Source organism: Oncorhynchus kisutch, linkage group LG6, assembly GCF_002021735.2.
Source record: "Oncorhynchus kisutch isolate 150728-3 linkage group LG6, Okis_V2, whole genome shotgun sequence".
Lineage (NCBI taxonomy): Eukaryota > Metazoa > Chordata > Actinopteri > Salmoniformes > Salmonidae > Oncorhynchus > Oncorhynchus kisutch.
Window position 1 is genome coordinate 55,408,770 of NC_034179.2, and position 21,797 is coordinate 55,430,566.

At 45.7% G+C, this 21,797-nt stretch overlaps 1 protein-coding gene across 3 annotated transcripts in view; it reads left to right on the forward strand.

Moving 5' to 3' along the window:
- The window catches only part of LOC109891851 (actin-binding LIM protein 3), a 118,846-nt gene that overhangs the window by 46,366 nt on the left and 50,683 nt on the right, over window positions 1-21,797 (forward strand). For all 3 annotated transcript variants that reach the window (XM_031826965.1, XM_031826966.1, XM_031826967.1), the window contains exon 3: window positions 13,518-13,701. In XM_031826965.1, the coding sequence (XP_031682825.1) occupies window positions 13,518-13,701 (184 nt within the window). The remainder of the gene's footprint in view (window positions 1-13,517; window positions 13,702-21,797) is intronic.

Here is a 21,797-nt window from a genome sequence, read left to right on the forward strand (position 1 = left end):
TGTGATGTGTTTGAAGAGTATATTGTTACAACCAATATGTCTAAAAAATAAACTGAATCAAAAAGGGTAGTTTTGAGATATAAATATTAATATTTGTAATGTCTAATAAATTCATGTGTATTTCAGAATTTAGGCATACTCAATATTTGAGAGAACACTATAAGGAGTATAATGCCAACAAAATGTTGTCTGTATCATATACAGTTCACAGAGGCGCCTATACTGTAGGTCTAAAATAGCTAATTTCAGCATGATTTTCAAAAAATATTGTTTATGATACAAATGTAGAAAGCACGTTAAACATCCTTCCTCCCAATCAAGTTCCTATGTGAGAATTGCCAGAACAATCGGAGATACCACAAATATATTCCACTACCGCTGTCTTGGATTCGCCCTCCTCCATAAACTGGGCTAATATAATCTTGTATCTCTGACAACTTTCTACAGAAAGCCACGGAGAGAGATTTGTATGTGTTTGTTTTTTTGTCTGACTGACTGACTGACTGACTCTCTGTCTGCGTCTCCAGATATACTGTAACTGCCTGCATGAGATGAGCCGAACAACATGTTGTAGGATGCCAGCAGGAGGGCTCCTCTCCTCCCCCCCTCTCTCTCCATCTCTCTATTCACTTTGCCAACAGTAAACATGGAAGATGGGAGTTGTGTAAAGTCGTTATCATCTTTGTCTCTGTCTTTGACAGGCTGGCAGCACTGCTGCCGCTGCGAACGCTTTGTAGCCTCCATCCCACTGGCTCTCCCCTCCAACAATGACTACAGGGTAGCAGATATGAACGTGTTTTTCATTGCGGTGATGCCGACTATCGCTTCTCTCTTTCTCTCGTCCGTCTCCATTCTCTCTCTCTCGTCTATCTCGACATGTATTTTTCTCTTGTTTTTTTTTTCAATCTCTCCGGCTTTCTCTCCCACACTAGGGAGCAGTCACTGTATAGCAGAGGTCTTCTCATGTACAGAATCAAGCATTAGCTACACTACCAGTCCAAAGTTTTAGAACACCTACTCATTCAAGAGTTCTTCTTTATTTTTACTACTTTCTACATTGTAGAATACTAGTGAAGACATCAACACTATAAAATAACACTTATGGAATCATGTAGTAACCAAAAAAGGTGTTAAACAAATAGCCACCCTTTTCCTTGATGACAGCTTTGAACACTCTTGGCATTCTCTCAACCAGCTTCACCTGGAATGCTTTTCCCACAGTCCTGAAGGAGTTCCTTCATATGCTGAGAACTTGTTGGCTGCATTTCCTTCACTCTGCAGTCTGACTCATCTCAAACCATCACAATTTGGTTGAGGTCTCTCCTTCTTGGTAAAATAGCTCTTACACAGCCTGGAGGTGTGTTGGGTTATTTTCCTGTTGAAAAACAATTGATAGTCCCACTAAGCTCAAACCACATGGGATGGCGTATCGCTGCAGAATGCTGTGGTAGCCATGCTGGTTAAGTGTGCCTTGAATTCTAAATAAATCACAGACAGTGTCACCAGCAAAGCACCCCCACACCATAACACCTCCTCCTCCATGCTTCACGGTGGGAAATACACATGCGGAGATCCTCCGTTAACCCACACCATGTCTCACAAAGATACAGCGGTTGGAACCAAAAATCTCCCATTTGGACTCATCAGACCAAAGGACAAATTTCTACCGGTCTCATGTCCATTGCTCGTGTTTCTTGGCCCAAGCAAGTCTCTTCTTCTTATTGGTGTCCTTTAGTAGTGGTTTCTTTGCAGCAATTCAACCGTGAATGCTGGATTCACACAGTCCTCTGAACAGTTGATGTTGAAATGTGTCTGTTACTTGAACTCTGTGAAGCATTTATTTGGGCTGCAATTTCTAATGCACTTATCCTCTGCAGCAGAGGTAACTCTGGGTCTTCCATTCCTGTGGCGGTCTTCATGAGAGCCAGTTTCATCATAGCGCTTGATGATTTTTGCAACTGCACTTGAAGAAACTGACCTTCATGTCTTGATGATGGGTAATGATGGGCTGTCGTTTCTCTTTGCTTATTTGAACTGTTCTTGCCATAATATGGACTTGGTCTTTTATCATGTGTCTGTTACTTGATCTCTGTGAAGCATTTATTTGGGCTGCAATTTCTGAGGCTATTAGCTCTCATGAACTTATCCTCTGCAACAGAGGTAATTCAGCATCTTCCTTTCCTGTGGCGGTCCTGATGAGAGCCAGTTTCATCATAGCGCTTGATGGTTTTTGCGACTGCACTTGAAGAAACTTTTGAAGTTCTTGAAATGTTCTGTATTGACTGACCGTCATGTCTTAAAGTAATGATGGACTGTCATTTCTCTTTGTTTATTTGAACTTTTCTTGCCATATTATGGACTTGGTCTTTTACCAAATAGGGCTTTCTTCTGTATATCCATCCTACCTTGTCACAACACAACTGTTTGGCTCAAACGCATTAAGAAGGAAATAAATTCCCCAAATTAACTTTTAACAAGGCACACCTCTTAATTGATAAGCATTCCAGGAGACTACCTCATGAAACTGGTTGAGAGAATGCCAAGAGTGTGCATTATGAGAGTCTCCACTATTTAACATGGAGCTGTCATCAAGGCAAAGGATGGCTATTTGAAGAATCTCAAATATAAAATATATTTTGTTTTGTTTAACACTGTTTTGGTTACTACGTGATTCCATATGTGATATTTAATCGTTTTGATGTCTTCGCTATTATTCTACAATGTAGAAAATGGTAAAAAAAAAAAAAAAAAACCTTGAATGAGTAGGTGTTGTAAAACTTTTGACCGGAAGTGTACAGTATATTGAACCAACCCGATGTTGAAGCATACGAGGAATACAAGCCTGATGATTCTAATGATTTTAAATGAAGAGCCTACTGTGATGGAGTTGAAATTAAAGCATACTTGTTACTAGGGATCCAGTTGTACACTCCGCCTCAGAAGAGGAGATGGGAGGCTCTGGGTTACAGCGTCCACTTCCCTGGGAGTAACAATATCCCCCCTACTAATGACGGCCCTGGCTTATGACCTATACTGCCCTTCACCCTGCCTCCTCTCATCTATTTCCCTCTTTCCCCTTCTGCTGTCTGTATGACTGGACTGGCTCCTGTGGAGTAGGACACAGTTGTACATACCTTTCCTTTAAATCATTGCGGCATGTTTCTGTTCTCCTGTTTCTCTCCCCCGTTGCCTGTCTGGATCAGCAGATTGGGCTGGATCTGGAGCAGCCGGGAGGATGTGGACTGTTTGTTAATGTGCTTGTTCCCTGTTCACGCTAAGAAAAAGCGGGATTTTTTTCTTCTTCTTTGAATTGAAATCGAGGGAACCTAACCTAATTTAGGACCCCTCAATATCACTACTAAGTTGCATTCCTAGATTAATCAATGTTTGGGTGATATAATGACATAGTTAGGCCTATATGAATAGAAGTGAATGATTGGAAGAGAGATTGAGTGTGCCAGTGCTTGTTTACAGTGGCAGGCTCCGCTAGCCATGAAGGTTCATGGGAGGATTATGAAGGTCACACAGGTAATCAAGGTGCTGAGTCTCTTACTACGCTGTCATGGATCAGCTCCAAGGTCGTGTCTTGGCCAATCGAAATCACCAGAACGCTTAATGTGATTACGAAACAGACTGAATGTAGACCTGAATATCTGTACGTTTAGAATCAAGTATAAACCCTTAACATGGTTCTAAAATGGTAATGTGGACAGGGCTTTACTGTCTGTCTGCCTTCATACTAGACTGTTGGCTGGAATGTTAGAGGTGAGGGCTGAGGGGGGAATGTTAGAGGTGAGGGCTGAGGGGGGAATGTTAGAGGTGAGAGCTGAGGGGGGAATGTTAGAGGTGATGGCTGAGGGGGGAGTGTTAGAGGTGAGGGCTGAGGGGGGAATGTAAGACAGACATGGAACTATTTAACATGGAGAGTAATGCACTGACAGGTCAGAGGTCAGAGACCTCTTGACTGTCTGCCCCCACCCTCAGCCCTCTGCAGGTCCCCCAGGGTGTGACCTCTGTCCTGCTGGGTCAGTCCTGGTCAGTCCCAGCCCAGTGGGTGATGGGGGGGGGGGGGGGGGGTGTACCTCTGACACTCTCTCAAACAGCTGCCATGATACGCCACAGCTCCACTCTCTCTGGCTGCGTTTGGACTCCGACAGTCGCTTTTGATCGGCGTGTAACGTGTGCGGTGTTCAGAGTTTGTGATTGGTGGAGACTATTCCTGGTTGCAAGGATAGTCGTCTGAGAGTGAGAGAGAGAGAATAATAGCGAGAGAGAGAGGGTTTGGTGGTGGTAGAGGGGGTTCTGTTGCCATGGCAACCCCCTGGCTGCCCCATGTTTCTTATCGCCAAGTCAGAGAAAGAGTGAGAGAGAGAGGTTTTTGCTGCCAGCATGTGTATGTGTGTGTGTGTGTGTGTGTGTGTGTGTGTGTGTGTGTGTGTGTGTGTGTGTGTGTGTGTGTGTGTGTGTGTGTGTGTGTGTGTGTGTGTGTGTGTGTGAACACCAGGCCTGGGCTGTGGCTGCAGCTGGGACCTGGGACCAAGATTCTGCATTGCACCGTAGGAGCCCTGGCTGGCCTGGCATGCTGCTCCCAGATTGGTGATAGATGGCCAGGATAATCCCTTTGCTTACTGCTCAGCAGGCCCAGTGCCAGAGCTAGGGATTAAGACATACTACTGCTGTCTGTCCATGTTCACTTTCCCTAATCTGCCTGCTAGAAGAATGTTCTGAAAAATGGACACAAGATGAAATATGTGGGAAACAAAAAGCTCTGCTTTGAGAGGAAAACGTAAACATTGACCACAGGAGAGAGGACCACAGAGACAAAATGTACATAATATGATGATAAACTGGAACTATATAGCCCAATATGATACTATATGGCAGGTTGAGAGGATTGTGGCGCCACCATGGTGAAGTTGTGTGTGTGTGTGGTCTATGTAACACACAGCCTGTCCGAGCATGCCAAATTGACACACACAGACAGGTAGGATTAGTGACTGCTCGTCCTCTCTGTTTGGGAGTGCAAGGGCATCCTATGACTGGGCTGTGGGAGGTGCATTGTGGGAATCTGATGTCATGCATCTGTTCGCATGCTAGGCAATATCCTTGGATGTTCTTGGAGGTAGTAGGGTGCCTTTTGGAACCCACCCTTTGTGTCTCTGTGGGAAGCTGTTGAGAGGTGGGTCTGTGGAGATGCTAAATTCATCTGTGGTTGGGTCAACACTAGAAGTTGACCGACTGTGATTTTTCAATGCCGATACCGATTATTGGAGGACCAAAAAAAGCCGATACCGATTAATCTGACGATTTTTATATATATATTTGTGATCATGACAATTACAACAATATTGAATGAAGACTAACTCAGGTTCTAAACCTGTTCTAAACCCAGACTAACTCAGGTTCTTAACCTGTTCTAAACCCAGACTAACTCAGGTTCTAAACCTGTTCTAAACCCAGACTAACTCAGGTTCTAATCCTGTACATGTAGGTAGGGGTGAAGTGACTATGCATATGCAATCCCATGATGTAGCGATGGAGAACTCTGAACTCCAAGGAGGGGTCATCTCAAGGGAATCTTTTTCTGACCACCTCACCTCATGGTGTCTTCTTAGAGTGGGATTGACTCACTGGGTTCCTGGAAATTAAATCCATTAGATTGACTCTGTATGCTAACTAGAATTGATGACTCTAGTCTAAACTGCTGCTCCACTAGGGAGTGAGTAATATGATTGCCTCCATTTGAATTAAATGAAGAATCCAGGGGCTGAACAAGGCTGACATCATTCACAGCCTCATCTTACAGTCAGGCATCTTACTAACAAATGGGAGGAAGCTTATCAGTGTTATAAAGGCAACTCTTACACTCTAAGCTCTCTGGCAGTCCCTTCACCATCTCCCTTCCTGTGCCAAGGTGACACAGAGACTTGGGTTGTGTTCGCCTGGTGATATCTGCAATTCAGATCCTGCGGTATATGCATTTCAAGGTGCTTGTTCATCTGCTACCCTAGACACGTACAGCCCAGCCCAGCCCGTGGCTTTCCAGGAGCCTAGGTGGTAGAGCCATAGTGTTGTGTTCATGCCTCTAGTTCATGAGGGATAAATCATCAGCACTCCCGTTTCTCTGCTGGTGTTGCTTTGTGAACAGCTGTTAGTAAGGTAGCGTACAGTAGGTAGCGTCTGGTTGGTTCTGCTGCCGAAGCTCATGTTTGAAGTCTCAGGGCCTGAGTTAGTCTTGTTTTAGAACAGGTTTAGAACCTGAGTTAGTCTGGGTTTGGAACAGGTTAATAACCTGAGTTAGTCTTAGTTTAGAAATGGTTTAGAACCTGAGTTAGGCTGGGTTTAGAACAGGTTAAGAACCTGAGTTAGTATTGCTTTAGTACAGGTTTAGAACCTGAGTTAGTCTGGGTTTAGAACCTGAGTTAGTCAGGGTTTAGAACAGGTTAAGAACCTGAGTTAGTCTTAGTTTAGAACCTGAGTTAGTCTGGGTTTAGAACAGGTTTAGAGCCACTGAACTGAGGTCTTACACTACGATTATGCAGCCCATAGTTTAAGGAAGGGACAACTCAAATTATTTGTGGATATTAAGGCCGGCCAGACAACTGTATCTGTAGATTTATCCAGTCATCCATTACTGTGCTGTAAATTGAGGGACAAACTAGATTTATGCTGACTCTTTGAAAATCTAGCATTGAATATTCGTAATGATGGTACTGTCCTTCATTTCCCATCCACCAGTATCTCTTTTACTGATATATTACATTATTTTATCGGCAATATAATTTCCCTTATAAGTACTACCCCACAAGGTCTCCCTCCCACTTCCACTATGACCCAGCAGACAGTGCTGACTGGTTTGGTCCCCCACACATTCGTACTGCATCCTGAGTCAAACACACATCAAAGGGATCATCTGACGGGCCCAAAGGCGTTGGGGAGTGGAGGAGCGGAGGGAGCAGAGGCACGGTCGACACGTTATGAACGCCAAGGAGAGGCAGGCAAGCGGCGCGGTCTCGGTGGGGACTAAATTAGCCGTGGCGAGCGGCGTAGCACCCGCGCTCCATTAGCATTTGTTACGCATGAATGGGGAAAGGTCGTTTCAGTCACGGCTGGGCAGCGACAGGAGAAGAATAATGCAGAGGAGAGATATAGAGGAGAAGGTATAGTGATACCTTTCTGTGACTGTAGACCTGTACTGAACCCAGCCCTGCCAGAACACCACAGCTCATCTTGAAACCACTCAATTACAGTCTCTGGCTGCTCTTCTAGCCTGAGTGATTTTCATTGTCAACCCCGACATATACTTAGAGCCCTGGATCTCTCTCTCTCTCTCTCGCTCTCTCTCTCTCTCTCTCTCTCTCTCTCTCTCTCTCTCTCTCTCTCTCTCTCTCTCTCTCTCTCTCTCTCTCTCTCTCTCTCCTTCCATTCCTTCCCTCCATCCTCTGGGGTATTGTGTTAATCATTCTGGGTGAGTGTTTTCACAATGTCACTAATGAAACTCTATTGATTAGTAGTTTGCTCTGTACCTGCAGGCCTCTGGCATGGTAACACGTTCACGTCTGGAGCTACAGTAGTCAGGAAAGCAGCACACCGTAGAAATGACTGCTCCTAGATCAGCATTAGATTCCCCCTGCTCAGCTATCTGTTATCTGTTGGTGATGTAATGCCTTAGGAAGAGAGCCCTGGCTGTAGAGTACCATTCTTATGGGCGTTTTATTAACCAATTATGAGCCTGGCCAGCTGCTGAGATAGCCAGTCAGAGTGAGTCAGAGCCATGAAACACATTACATGAGGCACACACAGCTTTAAACAGCGGGAAATGGTGCGTATGGAGTCAAAACAAACAAACCCCTAGCACCCGTATGCTCAAACACACACACACACACACACACACACACACACACACACACACACACACACACACACACACACAGACAGATTTACTCATTGTCATTTCAGGGTTGGCCTCTTCAGATGTTTGCTACATGTGTAATCAACCCATAATGTGGCAGTGTTTGCTTTACTCTGTGTGTGTTTGCATACAGATGCCCAATCCACGTAACAGGAGACCAAAGCCAACTTGGCCACCTCTTTAATAGACGTAAATTTGCATGCTAGCTCTTAGTTAAAATGTGTACCTTGGCATCATTTCTGGTTTCCGCCGGTGCTTTAAGTATCAAACAACCACTTGCCGTCCTTTCTGCCTAGATTCCTCCTCTGATGTGAGCAGTGCTTTGTTGACTGGCCATCTCCTGGCTGTGGAACGGAAGACCAGGCTAAGCGTGGGCTCTGATCCCAGCCCAGGCTAAACAACTCACTCTCTCAGAGGACGGCAACTGCTCCTTATCTGGCCCAGGCTAGGCGATCCTGCCTGCCTCCTGCCTCTGCCCGCCTCTACCGCCACAAAGAGCTGGCGGAGGAGGAGGAAGCGATAAAGCCTAATTGCGTGCCTTGCGATTACCAGGGGATGGGAGGGGAGGAGAGGATGAGGGCATAGAATTTTAATTGTGTCTGTTGGCTGTTGATAAATACATACCCCCCCCCCCCCCATCCGGTCCTGGCTGAACTGGCATCAGACTGTAGGAGTAGCAGCAAGTGTGGCACAGCTGGGAGCAGCATGCTGTGGTGTAGCGCTGTGTGGTGTGGTGGCCGCTGATTCCTCATGCACAACACAGCCAGTCTTTATTTACAGCCGCGCTGAATTATTCATTGGGCCAGATAGAGAGGGTAAACTGTAGGGCGCGCAGATGTCACCGCTAGCCTTTCAAAAGCTTTTTTTCTCTGGCAGTGAATGGGCTGTGGTAAGCAGTGATTTGTCTCGCTGGCTGGCTGGCATGGGCTCAGGCTCTGCTGTTGAAAGGCAACATGTGCACCAGGTGGGTCAGTGAGACAAAGAGGAGCCGTGTGTTACAATAGAAGAATAGTGTAGCTAACTGTACTACTGCTGATGCTCTACAGATGATGGTAACAGTGGATCCTCTTGATTGTGAATCTCAGTCCTGCAAATTTAGCACATGCATTGCGATTCTTCAGGTTTAACTGAATCATTTACACACTTATAACTTTTGTTTTCATGGTTGGTGTGCTATATTTGGTGCCGTATTGCTTCATTCAAAGGTCCCCAATGTGGGGAGTAGAAGTGGTACCCATGACACACATACTACTGATGTATGAAAGTTAAACTGAACCCAGGGGCGGTGGTTAATTTGCTCTTCCACTACCTCATCTGCTGCTGTGACACACTCACACAGCATGGTGCTGTAGCAGAGAAAGGCAGGGCCTCCCTAAGAGGGAGGCTGTCTCCCCGGCTGGCAGCATGTGGAGCTAGGTGCCCCAAGGGGCCGTGTGTGTCTTGTCCTTGCTGCAGCGTTCTGTAGCCCGCCGGTGTTATTGGAGACGCAGGGCACAGGATCATGTTTCACTCCTCCCTGAGGGGCAGCTGCTAGATGGGATCAGATATTCAAATGCTTTATTCAAATTCTCATGCCGTTCATTACAGCCAGGTGACCCCGTGATACAAGTCAGTGTTCGACATCCATCCGTGTCTGAGGACGTCGAAACTGGACCACTAGGGGCGACAGTGAGCGCTGTTACCTTCAAGTAGGTTTTAGTTTGGCTAGGAAGTTGTGGATGGGCATAAGCATCTGCCTCTGATTCCATAGGTTGCAAATTTAAATCCAGCGATAGAAAATAGTTTTTTAAGATTTTTTGTTTTAAGCCTATCCCAAACCTTCACCGTTACCTTAACCATTCGGAGTTAATGTCTAACCTTAAGATTTCGGAGTTAATGCCTCTGATTCCAAAGGTTGCAAGTTTGAGTCCAGCAACAAAAAAGATTGTTCTTGAGACTTTTGTTTTAAGCCTATACCAAAACTTAACCATTACCTTAACCATTCAGAGTTAATATCTAACGTTAAGATTTTCAGAGATAATGCTTAAATTGAACCCTAACCTTAAACAATTGGAGTTCATGCCTAAACTTAACCTTAAACACTTGAAATTTGACTTGCACAAACAACTTCAAAATTTGACGTTTGAAAACATGGATAAACGTCTAATTCTGTTGTAAGACTGTGAGAGCTAGTTGGTTCCTTCAGCAAGAATTATGTAAGGCCTCATTTACCCGTCATTCTCCATTTGAAATCATATTGGCTGACAGTTGGCTGTCCTACCTATGCTTAGAGAGATAGTACCTCTGTCTCTTTGTCCCCGTCTCATAATCCTTATTCTTTGTCAGTGGCTGCATCTCTTAGGAGTCAATAGGAGCCTGATGGTTTTAGTGGGGCTCTTTCTACACAGGTAGGCTTCTACACACTTTGCCTCAGGTACTGTCACACTCAGCTAGATCTAAAGCCATTCAGCTAATTGACTGCCTATTTATTTGAACGTGAACACTGACGTTTAAGTTACAGCAAGAGCCATATCAATGTTTTTTTACAGAGCATTTACTCTACGTCTACATGTGGATTGATGTAGTTGTGCAGTATTGCTGTGATAATTATTATTCAATTCACTTTTTTAAATCCTCACGGATGGATTATAAAATTGAATTTATATGGGGTGAGGGGTCATGCAGGCCAGGTTAACATACGCATTGACACACACACACACACACACACATACACACACGTCTACGTACAGCCGGGCTAAAATAAAATCCATTTAGCACGCCCTCTTGTGTACAATTGCTTTTCAACAACGGGATTCCAATTAAGTCAAAAAAAATGTATTTTGATAAATGTATTCATAGGCTACTATTTCATCCCTTCGCGAAAATATAGTCCCACCACAAATCTATGGTTGCTAGCCAAGCCGGCTGGTCGTTCCTTCCATTGGAAGGAAATTGAATTGTTGCTATGGGCATGCACTGCTAATGATGCTGACAGTGATAGAGATGTCCATGGTGCTGAATTTAGCCCATCAATCATCATGCTCATCTAGCAGAAATACACTATACATTTGTAGCCTACTGCCAGACTATTTTACATAAAGAGGAATTATTTGAATCATAACATTGACACGGTTTGGTTATTTCAATCATCCACTACTTATTGTAAACGAGAATGTGCACGTTGCCGTTCATTGAGCAGCCTGTGAAGTATCATGCATCTGATGGGGCCACGTCAGCAGACTGCCATTTAGCTGGAACGGGCGGTTGGTTCTTGGAGTCGGAACCTGTCTGGATGTTGCTCCATCTTTCCCCGCTGTCCAGGGAAGGGGTTCAGTAGCTCTCCGCCCTGGTCATGATCTCTATGACCTCCAGGTCAGCATCAGACAGCTGCCGGATGGTGATGCTTATGATGGAGTGGTTTGTGTATTTTTGTGTTCCGACCTCCTAGAGAGAGAGAGGGAGAGGAGAGAGAGAGAGAAAGATAAGTAACTTGGACTCAACAAGATTTGAGAAAACTAATATAGTGTCTTAGCTCTAATATCAAAATATGTAGGCTACTTATTCTACCAGCTGTCACAGCCTCAAGTCAGAATTAGACGTTCATCCATGTTTCTCAAATGTAACATTTCAAAGTTGTTCCAAACGTCAAAAGTGTTTAAGGTAAAGGTCAGGCGTTAATTCAAAATTCTTAATATTAGTCATTAACCTGTTAGTGATCCCTTCGCGCGCCAATCCCTTTAGCGGGATCGATTTCACAACATCCAGAGCGCCAAATTCAACCTACAGAAATATCAATATTCAAGATTCACGAAAATATAAGTGTAATACATCAAAATAAAGCTTAACTTCTTGTTAATCCAGCCGCAGTGTCAGATTTCAAAAAGGCTTTACGGTGAAAGCAGACCATACGATTATCTGTGGACAGCGCCCCGCATACAAACACATGAAAATAACTTTCAACCAGGCAGGTGGCGACACAAAAGTCAGAAATAACGACATAATAAATGCCTTACCTTTGAAGATCTTCTTCTGTTAGCACTCCAAAATGTCACAGAAACATCACAAATAGTCCTTTTGTTTGATAATGTCCTTCTTTATATCCCCAAAATGTCAATTTATTTGGTGTTTGATTCAGAAATACACCGGTTCCAACTCGCCCAACATGACTACAAAGTATCTAATAAGTTACGTGTAAACTTGGTCCAAACATTTCAAATAACGTTCCTAATCCAACCTCAGGTATCCTAAAACGTAAATAATCTATAACATTTAAGACGGGATAAACTGTTTCCGACACCAGATAAAAACAACGTGAAGCGCATTCCAGTTCATGCGCACCAAACAGCAGAGTCCACATTAGAGTGACACTTAAAAAGAACAGCCATACTTCTTCATGTCCTAAAAGAATAACATCAACCAATTTCTAAAGACTGTTGACATCTAGTAGATGCAATAGGAACTGCGACCAGGTTCCTTTTAAATAGGGCTTCCCATAGAAAACCATTGGGGAATACGATGACCTCAATTTTTTTCCCTCTGGATGGTTTGTCCTCGGGGTTTCGCCTGCCAAATCAGTTCTGTTATACTCACAGACATTATTTTAACAGTTTTTCGAAACTTTAGAGTGTTTTATATCCAAATCTACCAATTATATGCATATCCTAGCTTCTGGGCCTGAGTAACAGACAGTTTTCCTTGGGCATGCTTTTCATCCGGACGTGAAAATACTGCCCCCTATCCATAAAAAGTTTTAACTCTGAATGTTTAAGGTTTGGGATAGGCTTAAAACAAAAATATCAAAAACAACTTTCTATAGCTGATTTTGAACTTGCAGCCTTTACGATCAGAGGCAGATGCTTACACCTATCCCCCATCCTCATCCACAACGCCAAGCAAAACCGAAACCTACTTGAAGATAACAGCACACTCTGTTGCTCATAGTGGCCCGTTTCCACATCATCTCCCTACATCCTGAGACATGGATGGACGTCGAATACTAGCTTGTATCACGGGTGACCTGGCTGACTTACTTGTACAACAAACCTTGGATCCCAGTGTGTTAACTCCGACTGCTTCTCAGCTGTACCACACTGTCATCCGCGGAGACCACCCCCCTGGAATGCAGGTAGAAGGCCGGAGCATTTGCAACCATGTCAGGTTCGTCATGTCTCGCTCCGATGGATCTTTAAGGTTCTTAGTGTGTTCGTTAAATTACAATTCAGATAGCACAGAGAAAACAAGATGCCCATTTCTGTGTCATATGCCTACCCGTGCTAAATAGGTTTATCAGAATGGCTTAGAACACGTCTCAAACTATCACAATGCTTGTTTTGAGCAACCCGTTGTAGAACAAGTTGTTTATCAGGCACGGTAGTGTACAATTGCATGAGGATCACTGCTTGTCCAAACATGTTGTGTGCTCATGCTATTTGCAATGGAGGCTATTATCCAAGTTTACTCTGTACTGTTGGAAATTTGTACTTAGTGTTTACCAGGCTTTTGATTACCGATTAACTGTGCATTTTGCTCTTCCTTTTTCCTCTATTGTGTATATACAGCCTGATCAATCTTTTAACCATTTTTGTCTTTGCTAACATCTCACTTCTGTGTCTCTGTGTGTCTCCAGTGTGTGGCTGTGACCTGGCTCGTTCAGGTTTCTTCCAGAAGGGAGGAGAGTACATCTGTTCAGAGGACTACCAGCGCCTCTACGGTACCAAGTGTGACAGCTGTGGAGACTTCATCACAGGGGAGGTGGTCTCGGCGCTGGGGCGTACCTACCATCCAAAGTGTTTTGTCTGCAGCATGTGCAGGTAGGTACCGTGCGGAAACACACACACGCACACACACACACAAACTCAGCAAAAAAAGAAATGTCCTCTCACTGTCAACTGAGTTTATTTTCAGAAAACTTAACATGTGTAAATATTTGTATGAACATAACAAGATTCAACAACTGAGACATAAACTGAACAAGTTCTACAGACATGTGACTAACAGAAATTGAATAATGTGTCCCTGAACAAAGGGGGGGGGGTCAAAATCAAAAGTAACAGTCAGTTTCTGGTGTGGCCACCAGCTGCATTAAGTACTGCAGTGCATCTCCTCCTCATGGACTGCACCAGATTTGCCAGATTTGCCAGATCTTGCTGTGAGATGTTACCCCACTCCAACAAGGCACTTGCAAGTTTCAAGACATTTCTGGGGGCAATGAGCCCTCACACTCCGATCAGACAGGTCCCAGACGTGCTCAATGGGATTGAGATCTGGGCTCTTTGCTGACCATGGCAGAACACTGACATTCCTGTCATGCAAGAAATCACGTACAGAATGAGCAGTATGGCTGGCGGAATTGTCATGCTGGAGGGTCATGTCAGGATGAGCCTGCAGGAAGGGTACCACATGAGGGAGGAGGATGTCTTCCCTGTAACGCACAGCGTTGGGATTGCCTGCAATGACAACATGCTCAGTCCGATGATGCTGTGACACACCGCCCCAGACCATGACTGACCCTCCACCTCCAAATCGATCCCGCTCCAGAGTACAGGCCTCGGTATAATGCCCATTCCTTTGACGATAAACGCGAATCCGACCATCACCCCTGGTGAGACAAAACCACAACTCGTCAGTGAAGAGCACCTTTTGCCAGTCCTGTCTGATCCTGCGACGGTGGGTTTGTGCCCATAGGCGACGTTGTTGCCGGTGATGTCTGGTGAGGACCTGCCTTACAACAGGCCTGCAAGCCCTCAGTCCAGCCTCTCTCAGCCTATTGCGGACAGTTTGAGCACTGATGGAGTGATTGTGCGTTCCTGGTGTAACTCAGGCAGTTGTTGTTGCCATCATTTACCTGTCCCGCAGGTGTAATGTTCGGATGTACCGATCCTGTGCTGATGTTGTTACACGTGGTCTGCCACTGCGAGGACTATCAGCTGTCCATCCTGTCTCCCTGTATCACTGTCTTAGGCTTCTCACAGTACGGACATAGCAATTTATTGCCCAGACCAAATCTGCAGTACTCATGCCTCCTTGCAGCATGCCTAAGGCATGTTCACGCAGGTGAGCAGGGACCCTGGACATCTTTTTTGTGTTCTTCAGAGTCAGTAGAAAGGCCTCTTTAGTGTCCTAAGTTGTCATAACTGTGACCTTAATTGTCTACTGTCTGTAAGCTGTTAGTGTCTTAACCTCTTGAGTGTAGGGGGCAGTTTTTTGATGTTTGGATGAAAAACGTACCCAAATGAAACTGCCTATTTCTCAGGCCCAGAATCTAGAATATGCATATAATTGTCAGATTAGGATAGAAAACACTCTAGTTTCCAAAACTGTCAAAATATTGTCTGTGAGTATAACATAACTGATATTGCAGGCGAAAACCTGAGGAAAATCCAAAGAGGAAGTGCCTTCTATTTTGAAAGCTCCCTGTTCCATTGCATGCCTTCCCTCCATTTAAAGGGATATCAAACAGATTCCTCTTCCCATGGCTTCCACATGGTCTGAACAGTCTTTAGACATAGTTTCAGCCTTTTATTCTGAAAAATGAGCGAGAAAGATCACATCGCGTCAGTGGATGGCTGCGTGCCAGCAGAGTTTTGCATGCGCGAGCAGCTTGGAGTAGACATTTTCTCTCTCTCCTATCTAAAAATAATCTTTATGGAACAAAAGGAACATTCATTGTGTAACTGGGAGTCTCGTGAGTGCAAACATCCGAAGATCATCAAAGGTAAGCGATGCATTTTATTGCTTTTCTGACTTTCGTGACCAATCTACTTTGCTGCTAGCTGTTTCAAATGTTTTGTCTTCTGAGAGAGATGTCCTTACATAAACGCTTGGTTTGCTTTTGCCGAAAAGCTTTTTTGAAATGTGACACACTGTCACGTTCTGACCTTTATTTCCTTTGTTTTGTATTTATTTAGTATGGTCAGGGCGTGAGTTCGGTGGGCAGTCTATGTTTGTTTTTCTAGGTTTTGGGTATTTCTATGTTTCGGCCTAGTGTGGTTCTCAATCAGGTGTCATTAGTTGTCTCTGATTGAGAATCATACTTAGGTAGCCTGGTTTTCACTGTGTGTTTGTGGGTGATTGTTCCTGTCTCTGTGTTTGCACCAGATAGGACTGTTTAGGTTTTCGCACATTTATTGTTTTGTTAGTTATTTCATGTCTAGTTCCTTTATTATAGAACATGAATAACCACCACGCTGCATTTTGGTCCGCTTCTCCTTCACCACAGGAAAACCCTTACACACGCCAGGTGGATTAACAACAAGCTAAGCTGTGTTTTGCTATATTGCTATATTTATTTCATGAACATTTTATATTTTTAGTAATTTAATTTGAATTTGGTGCTCTGCAATTCAGCGGATGTTGACGAAAATGATCCCGCTAAAGGGATGGGTGCGCCAAGAACTAACAACCGTTCCACAGGTGCATGTTCATTAATTGTTTATGGTTCATTGAACAAGCATGGGAAACAGTGTTTAAACACTTTACAATGAAGATCTGTGAAGTTATTTGGACTTTTACGAATTATCATTGAAAGACATGGTGCCGCCAGTCTGCCCAGCGCCGCCAGTGCCGGCAGTCTGCCAAGAGCCGCCAGTCTGCCAGGAGCCGCCAGTCTGCCAGGAGCCGCCAGTGCCGCCAGTCTGTCAGGGACCGCCAGTGCCGCCAGTCAGCCAGGGGCCGCCAGTCAGCCAGGGGCCGCCAGTGCTGCCAGTCAGCCAGGACATGGTCCTGAAAAATGGACGTTTCTTTTTTTGCTGAGTTTATGTAGAGTATATCCACCACATTGATCATTGCTGGCCCTTCGATGCACATCGGAGGCCAACGTTGTGCTGGATAATGGTTGATTAAATTATTGAGTTTACCATGGAGGCAACGAGTGGAGGAAAGTAGTGAATAATTTGTTTTATTGGGGATGCTGGCATATAATCAGTGCTGAATAAAATTGATAAAGAAGAGAAATCAGCATAACCAGAAAACAAAGAAATTATCAGATGTTTCATCAGATCTTCCAAGACAGGGAACAGTTCAGTGAGGAGGGACGTGTTCTTTAGAGGAGAGAAAGGGACATGCAGCCTCTTGTTTCTGCTTGTCATGCTGGGTATCTAAGACCTCGGGGGTATTACAATGTCAAAAGCCCTCTCTCTGATTGTGTGGTTCACTGTCATTGTTTCAGAGTCTTTAGAGGGTTTTTGACGACTTTGTGGTTTCTTCTATATTGGTCTGCTGGTTGAGATGACTCGGGATATTTAGTAGCAGGAGGATGTTAGTGAGGCCAGACACACACTGCGGCATACGCTAGTAGAAATATGTGCACAGTATGTACAGTCGTGGCCAAAAGTGTATTATTTTCCACAAAGTTTGCTGCTTCATTGTCTTTAGATATTTTTGTCAGATGTTACTATGGAATACTGAAGTATAATTATAAGCATTTCATGAGTGTCAAAGGCTTTTACTGACTATTACATTAAGTTGATGCAAAGAGTCAATATTTGCAGTGTTGACCATTCTTTTTCAAGACCTCTGCAATCCGCCCTGGCATGCTGTCAATTAACTTCTGGGCCACATCCTGACTAATTTTCTAGCCCATTCTTGCATAATCAATGCTTGGAGTTTGTCAGAATTTGTGGGTTTTGTTTGTCCACCCGCCTCTTGAGGATTGACCACAAGTTCTGAATGGGATTAAGGTCTGGAGAGTTTCCTGCCCATGGACCCAAAATATCGATGTTTTGTTCCCCGAGCCACTTAGTTATCATTTTTGCCTTATGGCAAGGTGCTCCATCATGCTGGAAAAGGCATTATTCATCACCAAACTTTCTGGATGGTTGGGAGAAGTTGCTCTCGGAGGATGTGTTGGTATCATTCTTTCATGGCTGTGTTCCATTCATGACTGTGTTCTAAGGCAAAAGTGTGAGTGACCCCACTCCCTTGGCTGAGAAGCAACCCCACACATGAATGGTCGCAGGATGCTTTACTGTTGGCATGACACAGGACTGATGGTAGTGCTCACCTTGTCTTCTCCGGACAAGCGTTTTTCCGGATGCCCCAAACAATCGGAAAGGGGATTCATCAGAGAAAATGACTTTACCCCAGTCCTCAGCAGTCCAATCCCTGTACATTTTTCAGAATATCTGTCCCTGATGTTTTCATGGAGAGAAGTGGCTTCTTTGCTGCCCTTCTTGACACCAGGCTATCCTCCAAAAGTCTTCGCCTCACTGTGCGTGCAGATGTACTCACACCTGCCTGCTGCCATTCCTGAGTAAGCTCTGTACTGGTGGTGCCCCAATCCCGCAGCTGAATTAACTTTAGGAGACGGTCCTGGCGCTTGCTGGACTTTCTTGGGCATTCTGAAGCCTTCTTCACAACAATTTAACCGCTCTCCTTGAAGTTCTTGATGATCCGATAAATGATTGATTTAGGTACAATCTTACTGGCAGCAATATCCTTGCATGTGAAGCCCTTTTTGTGCAAATCAATGATGATGGCACTTGTTTCCTTGCAGGTATCCATGGTTGACAGAGGAAGAACAATCATTCTAAGCACCACCCTCCTTTTGAAACTTTCAGTCTGTTATTCAAACTCAATCAGCATGACAGAGTGATCTCCAGCCTTGTCCTCGTCAACACTCACACCTGTGTTAACGAGAAAATCACTGACATGATGTCAGCTGGTCCTTTTGTGGCAGGGCTGAAATGCAGTGGAAATGTTTTTGGGGGGATTCAGTTCATTTGCATGGCAAAGAGGGACTTTGTAATTAATTGCAATTCATGCAAATTGCCATCATACAAACTGAGGCAGCAGACTTTGTGAAAATGAATATTTGTGTCATTCTCAAAACTTTTGGCCATGACTGTACAACACAAATGACCACATACAAGCGAAGCCACATGCACCACCCCCACACATACATACCCTACTGAAACAAGTTGACCTACTACCCCAGCTCCGCTGGAATTTTGACCTGAATTGTTTCCTCTAAGCCATTTTATTCATTTTTATTTGATTTATTATGTTATTTGTTTTGTTATTGTTCAAACACCCACACTCTCAACTGTCATGTCTCTCTCTGATCTAGACTCTCTGTGTGGTGTGCCAAGGCAGACTTGGGTCTGGTTGGTTGGTTGGTGTAGGTGGCATGCTGTGTTGTACTATGGAATGCCCAGGTGGTCTGGGCAGGCAGGGGGTCACGTACGGTGGCAGGTGGCCGTAGCAGGTGGCACCAGCGCTGGGGTGGGTTTTAGAGTCTGACCCACAGTAACCTCCCCACCTAGGGCCCTGATAGCCTGAGAGCACTACTGCTTACATGGCTGTGCGTGTATGTCCCATGGTGCACAGATGTGTATGTTAATGAATGTGTGTTGCACTGTTTGCAATCTGTAGTTCAATGCTATTACATAGTGACCTGACACTGAATGGTGTTATGAGATGTAATTTGGGCACAGGCTTGACAGTGATATGCAAGGTGATAGGGAATATTCCACCGTCAGTTGGCTAGTGAACTAGTAAATGATATTGAATGACGCTACTGAGTAGTCCATGTTTAAGGATCATGAATCTTTACCAAAAATGGCCCTAATAGCTCTGCCTGCCCTGCTAGAGATGCTGACTCTTAGCTTTCGGTGGCGGCAGCGGAGCTGGCATTCCGCTCATGCAGTCAGCAGTCACTACACGTAAAACACTCATCATCAACCACAGATCATCCCCACTTCTCCCAAACCTCACTATGCAGGGGGTAGGATGCGTTGTTTATGCAAGTACATTGGACAGTATTGTCTGTCGTTCATAGCACACTGCCTCGTCCTCAGCATGTTTGAAACAGCGCCTGCATCCCAAATGGGCCCTGGTCACAAGTAGTGCACTATCTAGGGAATAGGACACCATTTGGGACGAACCCGGTATGTTTGTTTCAATGTGCAGCATGAAGATCACCTCTGCTGGCCCAGTTTAGCTGCTGTGGCCAAGCGGGTGTGACGCATATTCCCCTGCATGCCTGGTTGCCGTGTGGCTGGATACAGGATCTATCCAATGGCCCATTATGACTCAAGGGAGGGTGGATATCTCTGTGAGCCTCCCTGTCACCGGATATTACCACTGAAGCCCACAGGGCCACCCTGTCAGCACACAACACACCAAAGAGATTGTGTGTGTGTGTGTGTGTGTGTGTGTGTGTGTGTGTGTGTGTGTGTGTGTGTGTGTGTGTGTGTGTGTGTGTGTGTGTGTGTGTGTGTGTGTGTGTGTGTGTGTGTGTGTGTGTGTGTGTGTGTGTGTGTGTGTGTGTGTGTGTGTGTGTGTGTGTGTGTGTGTGTGTGTGTGTGTGTGTGTGTGTGTGTGTGTGTGTGCGTGTGTGTGCTCAAACATACATGCATGTGGGAGTCGTGCGTGCGTATAATGAATGCAGAGCAGAGGGATTTGCCTTTTGAGTTGTAGCCCTAAATACCCATCCTGTCTGCTTTAGTATCTCCATGTGTCTTTTCTCTGTTTTGTTAAGAATCATTTGTCTTGGCGCCTTTCTATGCAGGTTGTCTACATAGCGATATTGTTTATATAGGCTAGTTGTGTCACTGTCTCACAACCTATTACATTTGCATAAGTCTTCAATTTAGGTTGCCCCACCACAACCCCATACTTCAGAGCCCCACCCAAACCCCCCAACAGAGCCCCACCCTAACCCCCCATGCTTCAACAGAGCCCCACCCTAACCCCCCAACAGAGCCCCACCAACCCCACATTCTTCATCAGAGCCCAACCCCACCCCCCACTCTCCAACAAAGCCCCACCCAAACCCCCCATGCTTCAACAAAGCCCCACCCCAACTCTGCATGCTCCAACAGAGCCCCAACCCCCCATGCTTCAACAGAGCCCCAACCCCCCATGCTTCAAATGAGACCCAACCCCTCATGATAAAAAAAACTCCCACCCCAAACCCCCCATGCTCCAACAGAGTCCCACCCCAACCCCCCATGCTTCAACATAGCCCCACCCCAACCCCCATGCTTCAACTGAGCCCCTGCCCCCCATGCTTCAACAAAGCCCCACCCAACCCCACCCCAACCCCCCATGCTTCAACAAAGCTCCACCCCAACCCCCCAAGCTCCAACAGGGCCCCACCCCAACCCCCCATGCTCCAACAGAGCCCCACCCCAACCCCCCATGCTTCAACATAGCCCCACTCCAACCCCCATGCTTCAACTGAGCCCCTGCCCCCCATGCTTCAACAAAGCTCCACCCAACCCCACCCCAACCCCCCATGCTTCAACAAAGACCCACCTCAACCCCCATGCTTCAACTGAGCCCAGCCCCCCATGCTTCAACAAAGCCCCACCCAACCCCACCCCAACCCCCCATGCTTCAACAAAGGCCCACTGCAACCCTCCATGCTCCAACAGAGCCCCAACCCCCCTTGCTTCAACAGAGCCCCACCTCAGACCCCTATGCTCCAACAGACCCCTACTCCAACCCCCATACTCCAACACAGCCCCAACCCAACCCCCCATGCTTCAACAGAGCCCCATACTAACCCCCATGCTCCACCAGAGCTCCACCCCTACTTCCCATGCTTCAAAAGAGCCCCACCCCTACCCCTCATGCTCCAACAGAGCCCCACCCCTACCCCCATGCTTCAACAGAGCCCCACCCCTACCCCCATGCTTCAACATAGCCCCACCCCAACCCCCATGCTTCAACATAGCCCCACCCAAACCCCCATGCTTCAACATAGCCCCACCCCAACCCCATTCTCAACTGATCCCCAACCACCCATGTTTCAACAAAGCCCCACCCCAACCCCCATGCCCCAACAGAGTCCCACCCCAACCCCCATTCTCAACTGATCCCCAACCCCCCATGTTTCAACAAAGCCCCACCACAACCCCCCATGCTCCAACAGAGCCCCACCCCAACCCTCCATGCTCCCACA